This window comes from Corvus moneduloides, chromosome 16 (genome assembly GCF_009650955.1).
Source record: "Corvus moneduloides isolate bCorMon1 chromosome 16, bCorMon1.pri, whole genome shotgun sequence".
Lineage (NCBI taxonomy): Eukaryota > Metazoa > Chordata > Aves > Passeriformes > Corvidae > Corvus > Corvus moneduloides.
The window spans coordinates 15,410,677-15,425,862 of NC_045491.1; the positions used below are offsets into that span (position 1 = coordinate 15,410,677).

The 15,186-nt window shown below is 44.5% G+C and overlaps 1 protein-coding gene across 2 annotated transcripts in view; it reads right to left on the minus strand.

The window, feature by feature from the left end:
* Window positions 1-15,186, minus strand: part of ADCY9 (adenylate cyclase 9) — an 88,577-nt gene that overhangs the window by 18,278 nt on the left and 55,113 nt on the right. For both annotated transcript variants that reach the window (XM_032125497.1, XM_032125496.1), the window contains 4 exons: window positions 14,857-15,074; window positions 10,196-10,298; window positions 6,602-6,810; window positions 136-295 (listed from right to left, as the gene is read on the minus strand). In XM_032125497.1, coding sequence (XP_031981388.1) covers window positions 136-295; window positions 6,602-6,810; window positions 10,196-10,298; window positions 14,857-15,074 — 690 coding nt within the window. The remainder of the gene's footprint in view (window positions 1-135; window positions 296-6,601; window positions 6,811-10,195; window positions 10,299-14,856; window positions 15,075-15,186) is intronic.

The window sequence follows — 15,186 nt, forward strand, 5'->3', positions numbered from 1 at the left end:
TCCACAAAGCCCCATCCCTCCAAGGGATCTGTATCAAGCAGATGTAAAGCAGGAGGGAGGTGGAGGAAGGAAGACAAGCAATAAGCTTTGTTAGCTCCAAACCGTCACATTATGGAACGGAGTTCGACAACTTACATGTATATTTGTTTCAAAATCAGAGGTGAAGTGTGAAAAAACTGCAAGAGCTGGGAGAGAAACCAGGATTGCACCGAAAAAGTGTCGAGGCAGCCAGCCAGATATCACCTCCAGGAGACGCTTGGTGCAAGTCATCACCTCCTCCAGGAAGAACGCCATCCTGGAACACAGGAAATCAGGGATCCAGCTGTTAATGGCAGCACATCTTGTACCTCTCGTTTACCTGTAATAATACAGCTTCAAATCCATCACTGAGGCTCTGGGAGCAACCAAGGTGCCGTGCCACAGCACCTGCTGGTGATTCCAGGGAATAATCCAGCCTGGATTACCGAGTGTTTGCTCTGGTGAGGAAGGTCAGCAAAGGGAGGGAGAGCCTTGGGATGATGGCTTTGAGGAAGCAAATTGAAAGCCAAATTTCATTTCCTTGGAAGGTTAAGCACAGGGAAGACTCCTCTCCTTTCAAAAATAAAGCAGGCAGGGAGAGGGAAAGCTTTTACAAGTTAAAGTTACTGAAAATAACACCAGGAATGTTTGAGGAGCAGGGCAGCGCCAGCACCCATCACACTGCAACCCAAACCAGTTCTCCCAGTTGCAACCAGCCTGTCTGCAGGCAGGCTCCATTCCCTGTCATTAGGGAAGGGGAAGGGGAGCGTGGGCTGCGAGCTGGCAGCCTGGCAGGAGCTGAGCTGGAGGAGCTGAGCCCCTGGGAGGCCAGCTGGCACCCGCCCCGCTCCTCCTGAGCATCGCACGCCCAGCTGGATCCCACCAGCAACGCGCGAAGGAACGGCTCTCGCCTCGAGCTGCCGAGAAAACCACGGCCCCAACCTGTGAAGAGCTGAAGGAGCCAACTGGAAGAGCTCTGGAGAGCAGCTTACTGGAGATGCTTCTCAAATGAGAGCAGCTCTAATTGCTAAAATGAATAAGGGAAGGTAAAAGGATGCTTAATGCTCAAGGGCATTGCATAGAAAAGTAGTATTTATCGACAGAAATAAATCCTTGGGATAACTTCCTTCTCAAAGCTCACCATTTGTCACTTGAGAAAAATTGCAACTGCTGTTCAAGTGCATAATTATTTTTAAGACATAAAAAGGTGGTGTAGCACAGTTAGCTGCATCCAGAGCCATTAATGGGATGTGTGGAATTATCAGACTCAGGCCAGGCAGGTAATTCTGGACTACAGAGCCCAAAAAGTACAGAACCACACCTTTTTTTTGGACAGAGATGCTCACAGCCAAAAAAATCCCGAAGAACACACATTAAATATGAAATTCCCAGTCTCCAAAGTCACAGGTATTACCCATTATCACCTATATCTCTAAAAAGAGAAAAGATGCCCACTCATTTTTAACCCTGTTGTCTGAAATACAAGGTTTTACGCTGGATAAAAGCCTGACACAAACCAAGCTAAATTTAAATTTCTTTATGCCAGTTTGACACTCATTCCACACCTTTAAATATAAAGTGTTTGTGAATGAGATTTTAATTGTCTGGTCTGGAATTCTGTGACTTGTGAACTGCGAGTATTTTGTGAAGCATCAAGAACTCTTCTCTAATTGCATGTGTTAAAATATGCAAATTATACTTAAATGCATGGAAAAAGAGAAATTTGGGAGGATGGAACACACTGTAATTCACCGGGAGCCCACGAGAGGGTGCTCACAGATTTGCCAGTTCCCAGTTTAATGGACATCCATTCACACTAAAAATTCTAACTGTATTCCATTGGAAAACAGAATTTCCAGCAAAGCACTGAAATGTAAAATCTGGATATAAAAGATTAAAAAAAAAAAAGCTCTCTAGAGTAAGAACTGGGGTTTCTGAAGAGTTACAGACTGCCAGAACTGTCCCTGTGCTCAGTGCAGCCCCGTTGTCCAGCACTGAGTATGTCTGAAATCAGCACCCAACTTTCTGTCTCTGAAAATAAACCCCCATTCTCCAACAGCCAATGGAAGGGCATTGGCATCTCCAGGGCTGAGCTGTGAGCAAGGAAAGGGGAAGGGATGCCAGGCCAAGGGCTCCCTGAACACCCCGGTCCCTGCGAAGGCAGCCTGGTGCCACCTGTGCCCACGCTCTCCCGGCTCTCCGTGGCTCCCATCCCGGCTGGCACAGACCCCAGCTCCGTGGCACACGCCCAGCGCAGCTCATGTCTCTCACCCCAACCCACACACCAGGGACTCCACGGTTTGCATTTTCCTTTTTGCCAAGCCTCCATGCCAGGACAAATTCCTGTGGGAGCTATAGCAACAAATCCACGGGCGAACCCGATGGGTTAATCCCGCCATGAGGACGCTGCTTTATTTAGGCAGCTGTGTGTTTCAAAAAAGGCAGGTGCAAATTCCAGGGCAATACCACATTTCTCCTGATAATCTTTACCTTCTTGCATTGATTTTTTTGGGATGGGGTTTATTGCAGAGCTCTGTGCTCCGGAATTAAACGACGGAATTCTCCTCCGTAACAGTGAATCCAGCCCAACGCTCCCAGCGCAGGAAGTCAGGAGTGCATTAAATCCAGACAGCAGTGAGAGCTGCAGACAGATTTAATGGCTACAGGGCAGTATCAGTAAATAATGCAGTGTCAGTGGGCAGCTCAACAGGGCTTTAATGCTAAAGCATCTGAGTTGTTTACACAAGCTGGAGTTCAAATTAGTAACTTTGACATAAATGATTAATGGCTAATGGAGACTGTTACCATCATTTCTGTATTTACTGGCAGTTTAAAATCAATTCCCAGAGTTCAAATCAAAAGCTTTTGGCATAGCAGCAATTTGGTGGGATATTAAATACCAGATGTTAGAAATAAATAAAGGCAAAGAGACTACATTGTTTTCCCCAGCATCAATATTCTGTATCAGTCGTGTTAACAGATTTGGTTCATTAAGCTCGAGGGACAGAAAACAACTTCTGCTCTTGGTCATGAGGAATTTAGGAAGATCCAAGTGTTGGCCAGAGGGTCTTGGCTGAGGACAGACGGTGGGTAGCACCTCAGCAAGGCTGGGAAGGTAAAGCACCTGGCAAAGGGCAGCTCTTTGGTCAGACAGCAGCACAATTTCCATTCTACTGCTGGATTGCACTTGCTTTCTTCATTCAGGAGACATTTTTTTTTGCTGTCTAGAAAGGTCCTTTTAAATGCATGAATCAACTGAAAGTGCTCCCACCTCTCACTTGCTTGAACAGGGCTAAACACCCACTCTTCTGCCCTCGACTCTTCACCCACAAGCCTTCCCTGAAGCACGCTATCAAAAGCAACACATTTTTTGTGAAGAAACTTATTTATAAGCAGCTTTACTCAAGGAAAAGATGTCAAAATTATCTAGTGAACAAAACTCCTGTATTTACACTAAATATTGGGCAGCTGTCTCTAACCCATATTCCTGCAGACCCACTCCTCAGACTCCCAAGTGAAATCTCACACACTGCTGTACATTCAATGACAATGATTTCCTTTAAAATACCAGAACTTTAGGATCTCTTACACTTCAGTTGAGCTCGTCAAAGTAGCTACATTTCAAGTGGGCAGAAGGACATTCTTCAGAGAACATTTACAGAGGAGATGACATCTTCCACGTGCTCATAAATGAAGCACCAATTTTTGCGTGCAGCTTTATACAATTAATTTTCAAGTGGCTCTTGTGCTAACAGTGGGATCCTCATCTATAGGTACTCCAATAATTTATTATCAGACACTTCAGAGGAATCAAAACATTCCTCTCCCTCGTAAGCTTTGCTCCATGAGGACTTTTGCTGTTGCAGAACTCAAATTTGAAGTCGTTTCTCACTGCCCAGGCTGTGACAGTGCTGTGCTCTCCTCCTCCCTCCCACAGCTGGACTGAAGGCTGAGCCACGAGAGCCAAGGCAGCCCTTGCTAGGCTGAGTCCTGGATTTAATTACAATTTAGGCTGCTTTAAAGACAGGGTGTTTAGCATCATGATAATGAAAATACAATGTGAAACTTAGGCAAGAATTTTCTGGTCTTAAAATAATCCCTTTTCCTGAAATTCTGGGATTGTGCCCGGCATTGTAGTCCAGTCTCCTCCCTGAAGATATCTTGGTGGTATTCTGTGATTGTCATTTGGGATGACATTTCTGCACAGGAAGTTCTGCACTGTTTCTGTGCCTAACGAGTGGTCAGAGGGAGCAGTCCTCACTCGGAAGAGGATTTGAAGAGGAAAAAGATGATTTTCACCTCCTGGCCCAGGGGAACTGTACAGAGTGTGTGCCTCAGGTTGTGGAGACTGGGGTGGCCCAGAAGTGTATTTTAGGTATTTACTAAAAAGCAAATACATAATATAAATTCAAAACATCCCTGCTGGTCTGGAGGAGAGGGCAGGGAAAGGCAGTGGTCACAAACCCCATCCAGCTATTCCTGGTTCCCAAGGTAACCAGGAGACTCTGAGGGGTCTTGAGATCACTGGTCAGGTTGACAGCCCAGAGCTGCAGAAGCCAAACCCTGCACAGCCACTCACAGACAAAACCACTTTGCCAACTCTTGACTATACAGACTGAAAACAACAATTTTCCTTTTCCTTAAGGAACCCATAAACCACCAATTATAGAGCAGGACTGCAATAAAACCTTATGTATCTACCTATAAATATTTCTAAGATTACAGCGATAATTTTTATAAATGTACAAAACAAGGCAAAAGCAATGTACTACAGGAAAACAACAAACTGAAAAATACTAAAATGAAGTAAGAATTCACCTGTAAAGTGAGTGAACAGAAATTTTCTCCAAATACACTTGGACAGTAGAAAGCAGCACTTCTGGAAAGTGGTGGTTGAGCTGTTCCCAGCTGAACAAGTTAATGGCCACCAAACTCAGCCCACCTGAAAGAGCTGCCTGGGCACATTAAACTGCCTGAAAAACTTCTGCCCCACCCAAACCAGAGTGCAGAAACTTCTCAAAGGGGAAAATGCATTTCTGATGCAAGAGAGAGGACAGAGCAATAGTTAACCCAGTTTAGAATGAAATTTCTACCAGTTCAACCTTCTCCCAGTACAGCTCTTAACTCCGAATTTCTAGATTTTCTAAAAACTATTCAAATTGCAAAAACCAAACACCTCTGCTAAGAAATGCTATCTTTTAAAGCATTTCACAGATAACTTCTCTCTACTCCACATGCCAGCTTTGATGTAAATACACTTGCACACATTTATATGCCTAGTGAGGTACAAACTTCAGCATTAATTCGGTATTTTTTACCTCAACCCTGCAAAGTCAAAATAAGAGTGCAAACTCCCATCTCTTGTTTCTTTTGAAACAGCAGAAGAATTGCTTCCAGCTCGTAATTACAAAAGCATTTTGACTGACACATTCCCGACAGATGTGCAGAACTCCAGGAGAGGATGCCCATTTGCACACACCACCCTTATCCTGCTGTTGTGCCAGGGAAGCACAGGGAGCACGGGGCTGAGGAGGGCAGAGTGAACTTGCTCCCACAGTACAGACAAACAAACAGCTCATTAACAGGTCCCTCACCTGGGTTAATGACAGGTTACACGGGGTATCTGTAGATCACACAGCACACCCAGGAGAGCAGGAGCTGCACTGAACAAAGTGCTCTTTGCTCCCCCTGTGTGTGTGAGTAACCCTGGGGAACCACACGGGCACTGCTCACTGAGGAGTCACCCCAGCAGTGTCCACAAAGCCCAGAACACCCCAGTGCTGGGCGTGACTGGGTACAAATGGGGAATGAGGAGTTGCTGTTAAAAACCAGGGACCTGCAGCCAAGCCCACTGAGGGCACAGGAGAGGCTGAGGGGCAGGACAAGGGTTCGGGTATGGGGTTGGCCCCTCTAGAGCACAGCCCTGCAAGTGCCCCCTCTTCTGCAGAGACAAACCAGTGCCCCTTCCCTTCAGCAGCAGTGCCTGTTCCCACTCTGGGGAAACACTGGACTCCTGTTACGTGTCAGACACAGAAAACATGAACTATCTCAATGTTAACCCATGAAATTTAAAAAAAAAATAACTTTGGACAGACACAATGCACCTTTAGCAATTTCTCTTCTTTCTTTCTTTGAGGGCAGCACTGCTCTTTGCATCTCTGATACTTGATGTCAGTTTTAACCCCAGAACTGTGTACTTTTATCTTGGAATTTAAAGGAGCGGTTTTTTGGGTGGGCTTGTTTTTGGGACAGATAAAAATTTTCTGTTTGAATTCTGATGGTCCTGAGGAGAGAAGACATACAGTGGCATGTGGCATCCCAAGGAACAGTAGGAGGGGCAGGGATGGGGTGCAGATGCCATTTCCCTAAGTAATCTCTATCAGTCACACTTCTGCTGCAATTCCTGTAGCCGGAGTTCCCCCTGCACAAGATGTGCCGTGAGCCTTGGCTGCACTAACTCTGTTCTTCAAGTGTTACAGCCCATCCAAGCGAGTTCCCAGGATGCTGTCAAACAAAATGTTCCCAAGCCAGGCACCAGTGCAGCTCTCCCTGCTCTTTCCAGACTTTGTTACACTTTCTTTACCTGATGGAGATGACAAGGGACAGCACTTCCAGCAGGATGGCGATGACGAACACCACGACGGCCGCAGGTGGCGGAGGGGACGCGACCATTCCGTGTTTCAGGAAACACGTGATGGAGAGGATGAGGAAGACTGTGGTGGACAGGAACACGTCCAGGAGTGAGCTGAAGGTAGCACTGGCAAACGTCTTCACTGGAGCATTCCTTATAACCTGTGTGGAACACAGGGATTGAGGCAAGGGATGAAAAGGAATAAATGCTATTTTGCCAAATTCAACTGGATGATGAACAGCAGCTCCTGACAAATAAAGGAATGAAGAAGTTTTGGCCACTTCATTAATCCAGCATTAAGGACTGGCTGGAAACAACATGCAGAAGAGGTGGTTTGACAGCTGTCACTGCTCCCTGAGAAGACTGTGTTGAAAAGAAGTATTGGTGGCACAGCCCCCAGGCCTGGGGTGATTTTTACACTCTATTATGATGCAGAAATAAAACAACATGAAAATTGACTATTCTGTGCAAAGAAACATAAACGTAACAAGTAGAAGATAAGTTATGGGATATTTTCTTCAATTATTTTAGCTTAAAATAATGATAAGATTTTACTATAACCCTTTTAGCACTGATGGTTAAGAAAATCCTCCTAACACAACTCCACAGACACAGCTCCCGTGGCAGAATTCACATCTCCCTTTCAGACCAGATTAAAAGGTATGTAATCCAAATTGATCAGAACCCAGGACATCAAGTTCTGCTCTTCCATAACCCCTGACCACACACTCCCATCCCATCCTGGCCCAGCCCACCGCTTGTGCAGCTGTGCTTTGTGCTACTGGGGCCAGTCCTGCTGAAAACCAGATCATGAGCACCACATCCTGGTTATAAAGGTGAGCCCAGTCCTAGGAGCGTTTGTATCTGCCCAAGAGACCACAGAAAGCAAGTTCCAAAGAAAAACAGAAATGATGTTATCAATGTCACCATGAAGGCACCCAGTTGGAGTGCTCTGGTTTAATTTGGAAGTTTCTTTTGCTCCTCAGAACACTTCCTGCACTCAGCAATACTGGGAAACAAACTTGTTCCTCATTTGTACCTCTCTGCAAAATCCAGCCAGCATCGCTTCAGTGCCAAAATTACCTTTTAAGCTGCAGGGGTAGCAGAAGTGCCATCAGTTGAATTAAGGGAAGCAGCACTGTATCCCCAAGTGACAGAGTTAAAGATGCTCTAGCAGTGCTAAGTAGTGCCTTCATTTCCAAATGAGAACAGATTAAGGCTCTTGGGAAGCAGAGCTGATTCCAGAGAGGGATCACAACCTGAGCATGCAGCTGGCACTGTATAATCAGAGGTGAATTCAGGGGTGCTGGAAGTCACTTTCAGCAGCATTGACTGTCAGGCCATTAGAGAATCAAGAGTGTTGACAAATCTTTTCACTCTCCAAAAGAAGATTTCTTTGTTGTTTTGAACCAGAACTCTGCTAATATTAAAGCTTTAACAGGTTTTTGCCCCAGTGCTGCAGAGTTACTATTAGAGAGTGAAAATTCCCACTTTCAGGGGAGGTTTATGTAGTAATTTTCAAATTATTAGCTTGCCACTAACAGAATGCACAGGCCACATTGCTGCTCTTTCTAGGAATTTCCTACATAGCCACATTAATGGGTCCATCTGTGTATGCTTTACTATCTCTGCTTTGCTTCTCTTTCCAATCTTTCTACTGGAAAGTACTTGATTTACTATTTTCTGTACAGTTTGCAAATTTTGCAGACTGTATCCCACAGGAAGTTTCTCCCTGTTGTTGCTACAGGAACTTTATGCAGAGAGATACCACTAAACTATAGTGCTGCAGGATGAGCATGGAGCTCCTGACCAAAGTGAAGAGACTGAACTGCAACACAACTGGGCTTTCCTTCAGTAAAATAAAATAAATTAAATTAGGTCTCACCTGGAAATATTGGAAAACAAGCAAACAGGGGTTATTGCTAAGGAGAATGTGACAACACTGCCCAAAACTGAAAGCAACAAGCAGCAAAAACAGAAATCCTGCTGCCCTCAGATGCAGAACATACTGGGAAGAAAAGAAACCCACACTTAATTAATCCTTATGTAATTGTGCAGATGGATCACCCAAATCAACAGCTTAGTGCTGCTGGAAGGGAAGGGCCCATTCCCCTTCCTGCGGCCGGACGCTTATCTCCTGCTGGCTCTGGCACTTGCCAACCTCTCCAGAGCTGCTGCTGGTTCACACAGCACAAAACAGCCCGAGATGGAAAGAGAAAGAGCCCCAAACAGAAAAACAAACCATGAATATTTCATGCTAGGCCAGTAAATGAACTGCTCACAGCAGGGAAGGCTGAGAAGCACCAGAGCCATTAGAAGGAGCAGGGAGGAACAAGGAGGGCACAGCAATTGCCTTTTCTTGGCAGCAAGTTTTCAGCTACTGGTGGAAATGCAGCCTCAGTTCTAACTGACACCTAATGTCACTCTAGGTAAATTTCAACTATCTTGCTAGTTCCTATCAGCCAGGCAGGGAAATCCAGTGCTGTGGAAAGCCTGTGATATTATTAGCCCCCCCCCAGGGAATTAAGGAAATTTTAGACTCAGTGCAGAATCCTGAAGAAAACACCGAGTTCCTTACAACTTACTGCTCCTTACAACTCCACAGTGTTTTGAGCTGCCTGTATCTGAATGCAGCACACTTATGGAATCAGGACATCTGAGTTCAGCACAGGTTTGGATTCCACAGGGATAACCATGAGACTGTGACTAAACAAGGATCAAATTCCAAGTTACCATTCTCACAGTCAGAATGTTTGATGAGAAGACAAGCAGCAAGTGGTCGTTCACTTTGGTAAGTGACAGTCCTTACCATCTCAGCATGGTTCTCTGGCCACCCCAAAGACTTAAAGCATTAACCTGAACATGGAGAAAAGGTAGGTGAGAAGTAACTAACGTACCTCAGATTTCCAGCCCAGACACTGGACTAACTCAGGGCACGGCAAAAGATGCTCTAAGGGCTGGAGCCCTTCTGCTCTGATGTCAGGCTTGGAGAGCTGGGGTGTTCAGCTGGAGAAGAGAAGGCTCTGGGGACACCTCAGAGCCCCTTCCAGGGCCTAAAGGGGCTCCAGGAGAGCTGGAAAGGGACTGGGGACAAGGCATGGAGGGACAGGCCAAGGGGGAATGGCTTCCCAGTGCCAGAGGGCAGGGCTGGATGGGATATTGGGAAGGAATTGTTCCCTGGGAGGGTGGGCAGGCCCTGGCACAGGGTGCCCAGAGCAGCTGTGGCTGCCCCTGGATCCCTGGCAGTGTCCAAGGCCAGGTTGGTTGGGGCCTGGAGCAACCTGGGCAAGGGGAAGGTGTCCCTGCCCATGGCAGGGGGTGGGATGAGATGGGCTTTAAGGTCCTTTCCAACCCAAACCATTCCATAGTTCTATAATAAACTGGAAGAAGACTGTTTTCAGGGGCAGCAGTACTGAGTAGTAAATCACATTTGACATTTCATGACCCTGGTAATGAAACAACTGCAACAAAATGTGTTAAAAAACCCAACAACAGACAGTGGCTTAGACAGATTACAGACAGAAACCAACGCCAGTAGAAACACACCTCTTCCTGGTAGCTCGTCCTGTAGGCCATCTCCAAATCCTGATCCAAGAAGTTGAGGCTCAGCTTGTTAATAGGTGGTTTAAAGAAGTAATCTTTCATGAGGCTGAAGAGAGAAGACAAAATCAACATCAGTTTGTTCAGCTGTACCTCCTTCAGGCCCCCCCAGTCTGTGGCTGCTGTTTCTAGGGATGCTGGCACTTGGCTTTGAAGTTCCTGTGGTTTTTCTCCTCTCTTCATCACCAAAGTATCTTCTTACCCACATCACTTGCTCACTCAAAGGAAATATTCCACAAAAAAACCCAAACTTTTATACTTCCAGGAAGAGTCTAACAAGTCCTTCCAGAAATTTATCAGCTCTAACTGATGAGTACAAATAATTGTAACATAAGCCAGCAAATAGTAAAGGTTAATTCCTGCTACAGACACACAACCCCTGGAGACACGTGGCTGGGGGATATTTGTGTCTTGGGAGGAATTCTATGACTCAAAGCAAGCCAAGGATGACAAAGGTGACAAATTGTTATGGGGGGGAAAAAAAAACATTGCCCATTTTAGAAAACAGCAGTTTCTTGTTATTTCAGACACTAAAATAACTCAGTAACTCAACTGGGAACATTCCCTTAATGATCCAGGCCGCAGAGAAGAGATGGAGAGCTGAGATTACTTCTGAAACAGGAGATTTGGAATGACCAGCATCACCAACAAAGGCAGTGACAACTAATGACACCAGCTCACCAGGGCTAAGGAACCCAGAGGCAGCATCTACCAGAAGGTGTTTATGCCCTCCTTCACCTTCATCTTTTCCACAGAAGGTGAAAAAACCCCACAACAACATAAAAGAGGCTTCAATCATTAAAAAGTTGGTTTTATTTCCCATTGTGTGGAAGAAAAATAAAAAGCTTTTTTGAGTTTTGCATTAGCTGTACGAGGTTTATGAATGAAGTTTCCTGATGACAGCTACAGCACTTGATCTGCAAACCTTTTCTCCCCTGAGCAGGTGCCAGGGACCTGAAGGGACTTGAGAGCACCAAGTGCTTCGTGCCCAGGGTCACAGAGCAAGGTCACACCTGCCTGTGGCACTTGTGGCTGGGACAGCCTGTCCCCCCCTGCTCTGTGCAGCTTCCAAACACACCCCTGCCTGTGAACCTCCTCTCATTTTCAAGCAACTGATTCCATGTGTTATTTACAGGGAATTGTTTCTAAAATCCCTCCGAATCTAAAATGGGGTGGCTGCTTTCCCAGTGCTACTCTCACCCTGAGAACTGCAGAGCCACAGTCAGAGGGGGCAATTTCCAAGCTGGTGACTCTGAGCAAAAACCAGAGATGCACACAAGGTCAAATTCCAAGCAGATGAAGAAGCTGAAAGAAAGATCCTCCAGAGCTTGCCTGTGCCTGAATTATTTTTATAAGGAGGTTTGGTTTCAGGGTTATTTTCTGTTTATTTTTATGGAACTCTTGGGTAAGAGGTTTGCCTGGAAGTACAAGCTCCCCAGCACAAGATGGCACGTAGGAAGCTTTTTTTTTTTAAATTGAGATGCAAGACCAACCAAACACACACCCCTAGATTGATGCTAGAGAAGACAAAAGAGTCTAAGCAATAATATGGCAGATACTTGGTAACCTTCAAACATTCTGGTCTTGGCCAATACATTAAAAATATCAGGATACTCTGAAGGAATGACAGGATACATTCATTTGAGTCACCCCTCTCTCTTTCCTTCTTCCTTGTCTTCATTCCTCACCTTTCTTAGACATTTCTAAGAGCATCTTATAATAAAAATTTTGAAAGCTTTTGGGTTTTTTTAAAAAGTATTGTTGAATCCCTTTTCTTCCTGCAAGGAAGCTCAATGGAGGTGGTGATGGTGATGTTGTGCTGCTTAAGGATGTAGGAGGAACAGTCCAGCTGCACAGTGCAGCATGAAACAGAAGGCGGAACACGATGGAACCAGGGTGAAGGCAGCTTTCCCGGGGCCTTCCCAGCTCCCTGTCAACTCATTCTGTCTCCAAAAGGAAGATCCCACTTGATGAAACAGTCAAGTACATAATCTGCTTTGCAGGAGGACTCTGCCTCCCAGCACAGGGTGTTCCCCGGATCAAGTAAGACTGGGAAGTGGGAAATGAAAGAAACAAAGAAATTTAAAAATAATAAAGAAGTATTTAAACAGGAAACTGCCCCAAGGAGGGGATGAAGGGCTGCACAGAACCCAGTTCTGGAGGAGCTTTGTACATCCCTGAGATTCTGCTCTGGAAGTCTGAAGAGATCATTGCGAGTACTGTCCTGATCAGCACATGAGTACTTGCTTCTTGTACTTCAGAAGGTTTATAACCTAAGGAATACCTAACTGGTATTTATTGGTACCTAATACCTAATTTTATTGGAAACAAAAATCCCCAAACCAAGAATCCTTTGAGGATTTCCCCAGTGAAATTAGTTCAAACCTTCTATACTCTTACACTACAGTTTTCTTTTAAAGAACATAGTAACGTGCAGGTTACAATGAACAAAGCAGAGGATTTTTACACAAGTAAAGCCAGACTTGAAGCAGAAAGTACTCACTGTGTGTCAAATAGAGAGAATCAAGTTGTAAGAACTGGTAACTTTCATAAAAGGATTCTTTTATAATGTACTAATACAAACATGGCACACTAACACTGTCTTTATTAATATTATTTTTAAAAGAACATTGGAATTGTGCCGAGGTATCAGCTCCAAGGTGAAATCTTGGCATGCAAAAATCTCTCACCCACACAGCTGAGCTCAATATCCCCAGTGTCCAGCACTTCCTCCCAGCTAGCCCCAGGCAGCTTCCTAATGCAGTGTACAGGCTCCTGAATCCCCCCAGGATATGTTTAACCCTTCCCAGCTCTGCAGGAAGCCTGTGGGATTAATTTATGCACTTTATCACATATCTGGGTTAAGTATTTTCTGTTAACAGGAATTTATCCCCAAGTGCCCTGCAGTGAAAATCACTGCTCTGTGCTCAGGGAAGACCACTTGGCTTTGCAACAGCACCAAACCAACACAGCAAAACTCACTGAAAATGGGGATTCCCGTAAAATGACCACAAGGAAGTTTGGTCCCCTCCCTGACACACCTCAAATTCCCCATTCAAAGATCCTCATAGGTACTGGATTCATCAAGACCAACAATTATGTTTTACAGGAGAGGACCAAGAATATTTTTTAAATGCCTTATTCCATATCATTTCTCATTGAGAAATGTTGAAAAAAATCAGTGTAAACTGGTAGGCTTAAAGCAGTTTGCATAGATCTAATTAATCAGATTATTATTTTTGGAAAGTTATGTTTACATGAACTGAACTCAGCAGAGAAGTTTCCCTGGCAACAAGAAATGGCCCACTTAATATGGTAATGATGATATTTAATTGAGACCAAAAAAAAGGCAGGCTTTGACTGATCTCAAATCATGGCACTCCTTCTTCCAAAACAGAAAAAATTACCCATTTTGGGAGTGGAGGAGGAAAGCACCAGGAACACAAGCACTTGAGCGAGGTATCTTCAGCAGACCAACTGCATAAATTAAGCTACTTCTATAACTTAAAGTTTGCAGAGCGCTGGTTACATTTTAAACAAAATTCCTACTTGTTCTGGCTGACTTCTGCCAACATTTGGACATTCCCAATCCGTCTATTTTGTAATATTTGGAAATATCAGCTAAACCTCAATTCTCAGCCACTTATGACAGACCACACACTGAGAAAAACAGTAAAGAACCCTAAATTTTGACTCAAGTTGGCAACAGGAGAAAGGTAAACTGAGAAAGTCTAGGTAAGAGACTGCAGAGGGATCCCTGTCCCTCCCTCTCACCTCTCCCTGCCTAAGTCATGTTTCCATAAAGGTGATGGTGTGCCTGTTCCAAAGAGCTGAGTTCACAGGAGCACACAGTTTCAAGGATATTTAGATAAAATACCCTCAATCTGATTGGAAGCAGTGAAACAAAAATAAAAATAGCCATAAATAAAAACAAACTCAAGCTGTCTGTTTAGCTGCTCCAGTCAAGTCACTGCCATAATGGAGATACGGTTGTGTAGTGATAAAAATGCCACACTACTAAATTTTGAAGAATATTTCCTCTGCCCAAAACAAGCTTTTTTGTTTGAAACAGACAGAGAAACTAATTTTTCAATATCTAAGTAGGTAGTAAGTCCATGAGAATTCACCCCTATTGATCCTGCTCCCAAGCCCAGTATGATTTCATGATTAGTCACATGCTACCAAACCTTTTTCTTTTATTATAAAAAATGGGAGTTTTGTGGTTTTATGTAACACCTTAAATTGCAGAGGAAGGTACACACTATATGCATTAAGAGGATTTTTGATTGGAAAAATGGAGTTTTACTTCATGACAAGTGATTTAAAGAGCAATTTCCCTTTCGAAGACCCAACTGCAGTAGGGCTGTTCACCATGGAAGCAATGAAAAAACTGGTTTTATATATTTTAAACAGAAAGTTTCTGGCTTCAAGTTTCTACTGTAGTTTAAGCAGAAGAAAGATGAAGATCAGAAAACTTAGAACATGTTATATATTGACAACAATTTCTGAAATCAGACAAAAAGCACACAAATACTAAAGATATGGAACCCCAGTACTGCCTTCTCATCTTTACAGGACTTCACACTGCACAGCTCCATTTTCCTTACCTGTCTTCTTTAATCACATCCACAAAGTGAGCATCTGTCTTTTCTCTGATGTTTTTGAACCTCAGAGGGAGCAGAGCTGATTGATCCAGGCTCACTCCGCCCCAGCGCCCTTTCTCCTGCAGCATTTCATACAGCGACGTCTGGCTGTTGCTGAGCTTCTCCTCCTGGGGAGGACTCAAAAGTCCATTCTGAGTCTTTGGACTGTGTCCTCCTGAAGCCTGAACAACAGAGAGCAAAACACACCCCAGGGAATGTCAGTGGTTAGGAACAGACAGAAGAGACTGCAAGGAGCAAAAACTGAAAGAAGCTCTTCCCTCAACACCCTGAGCT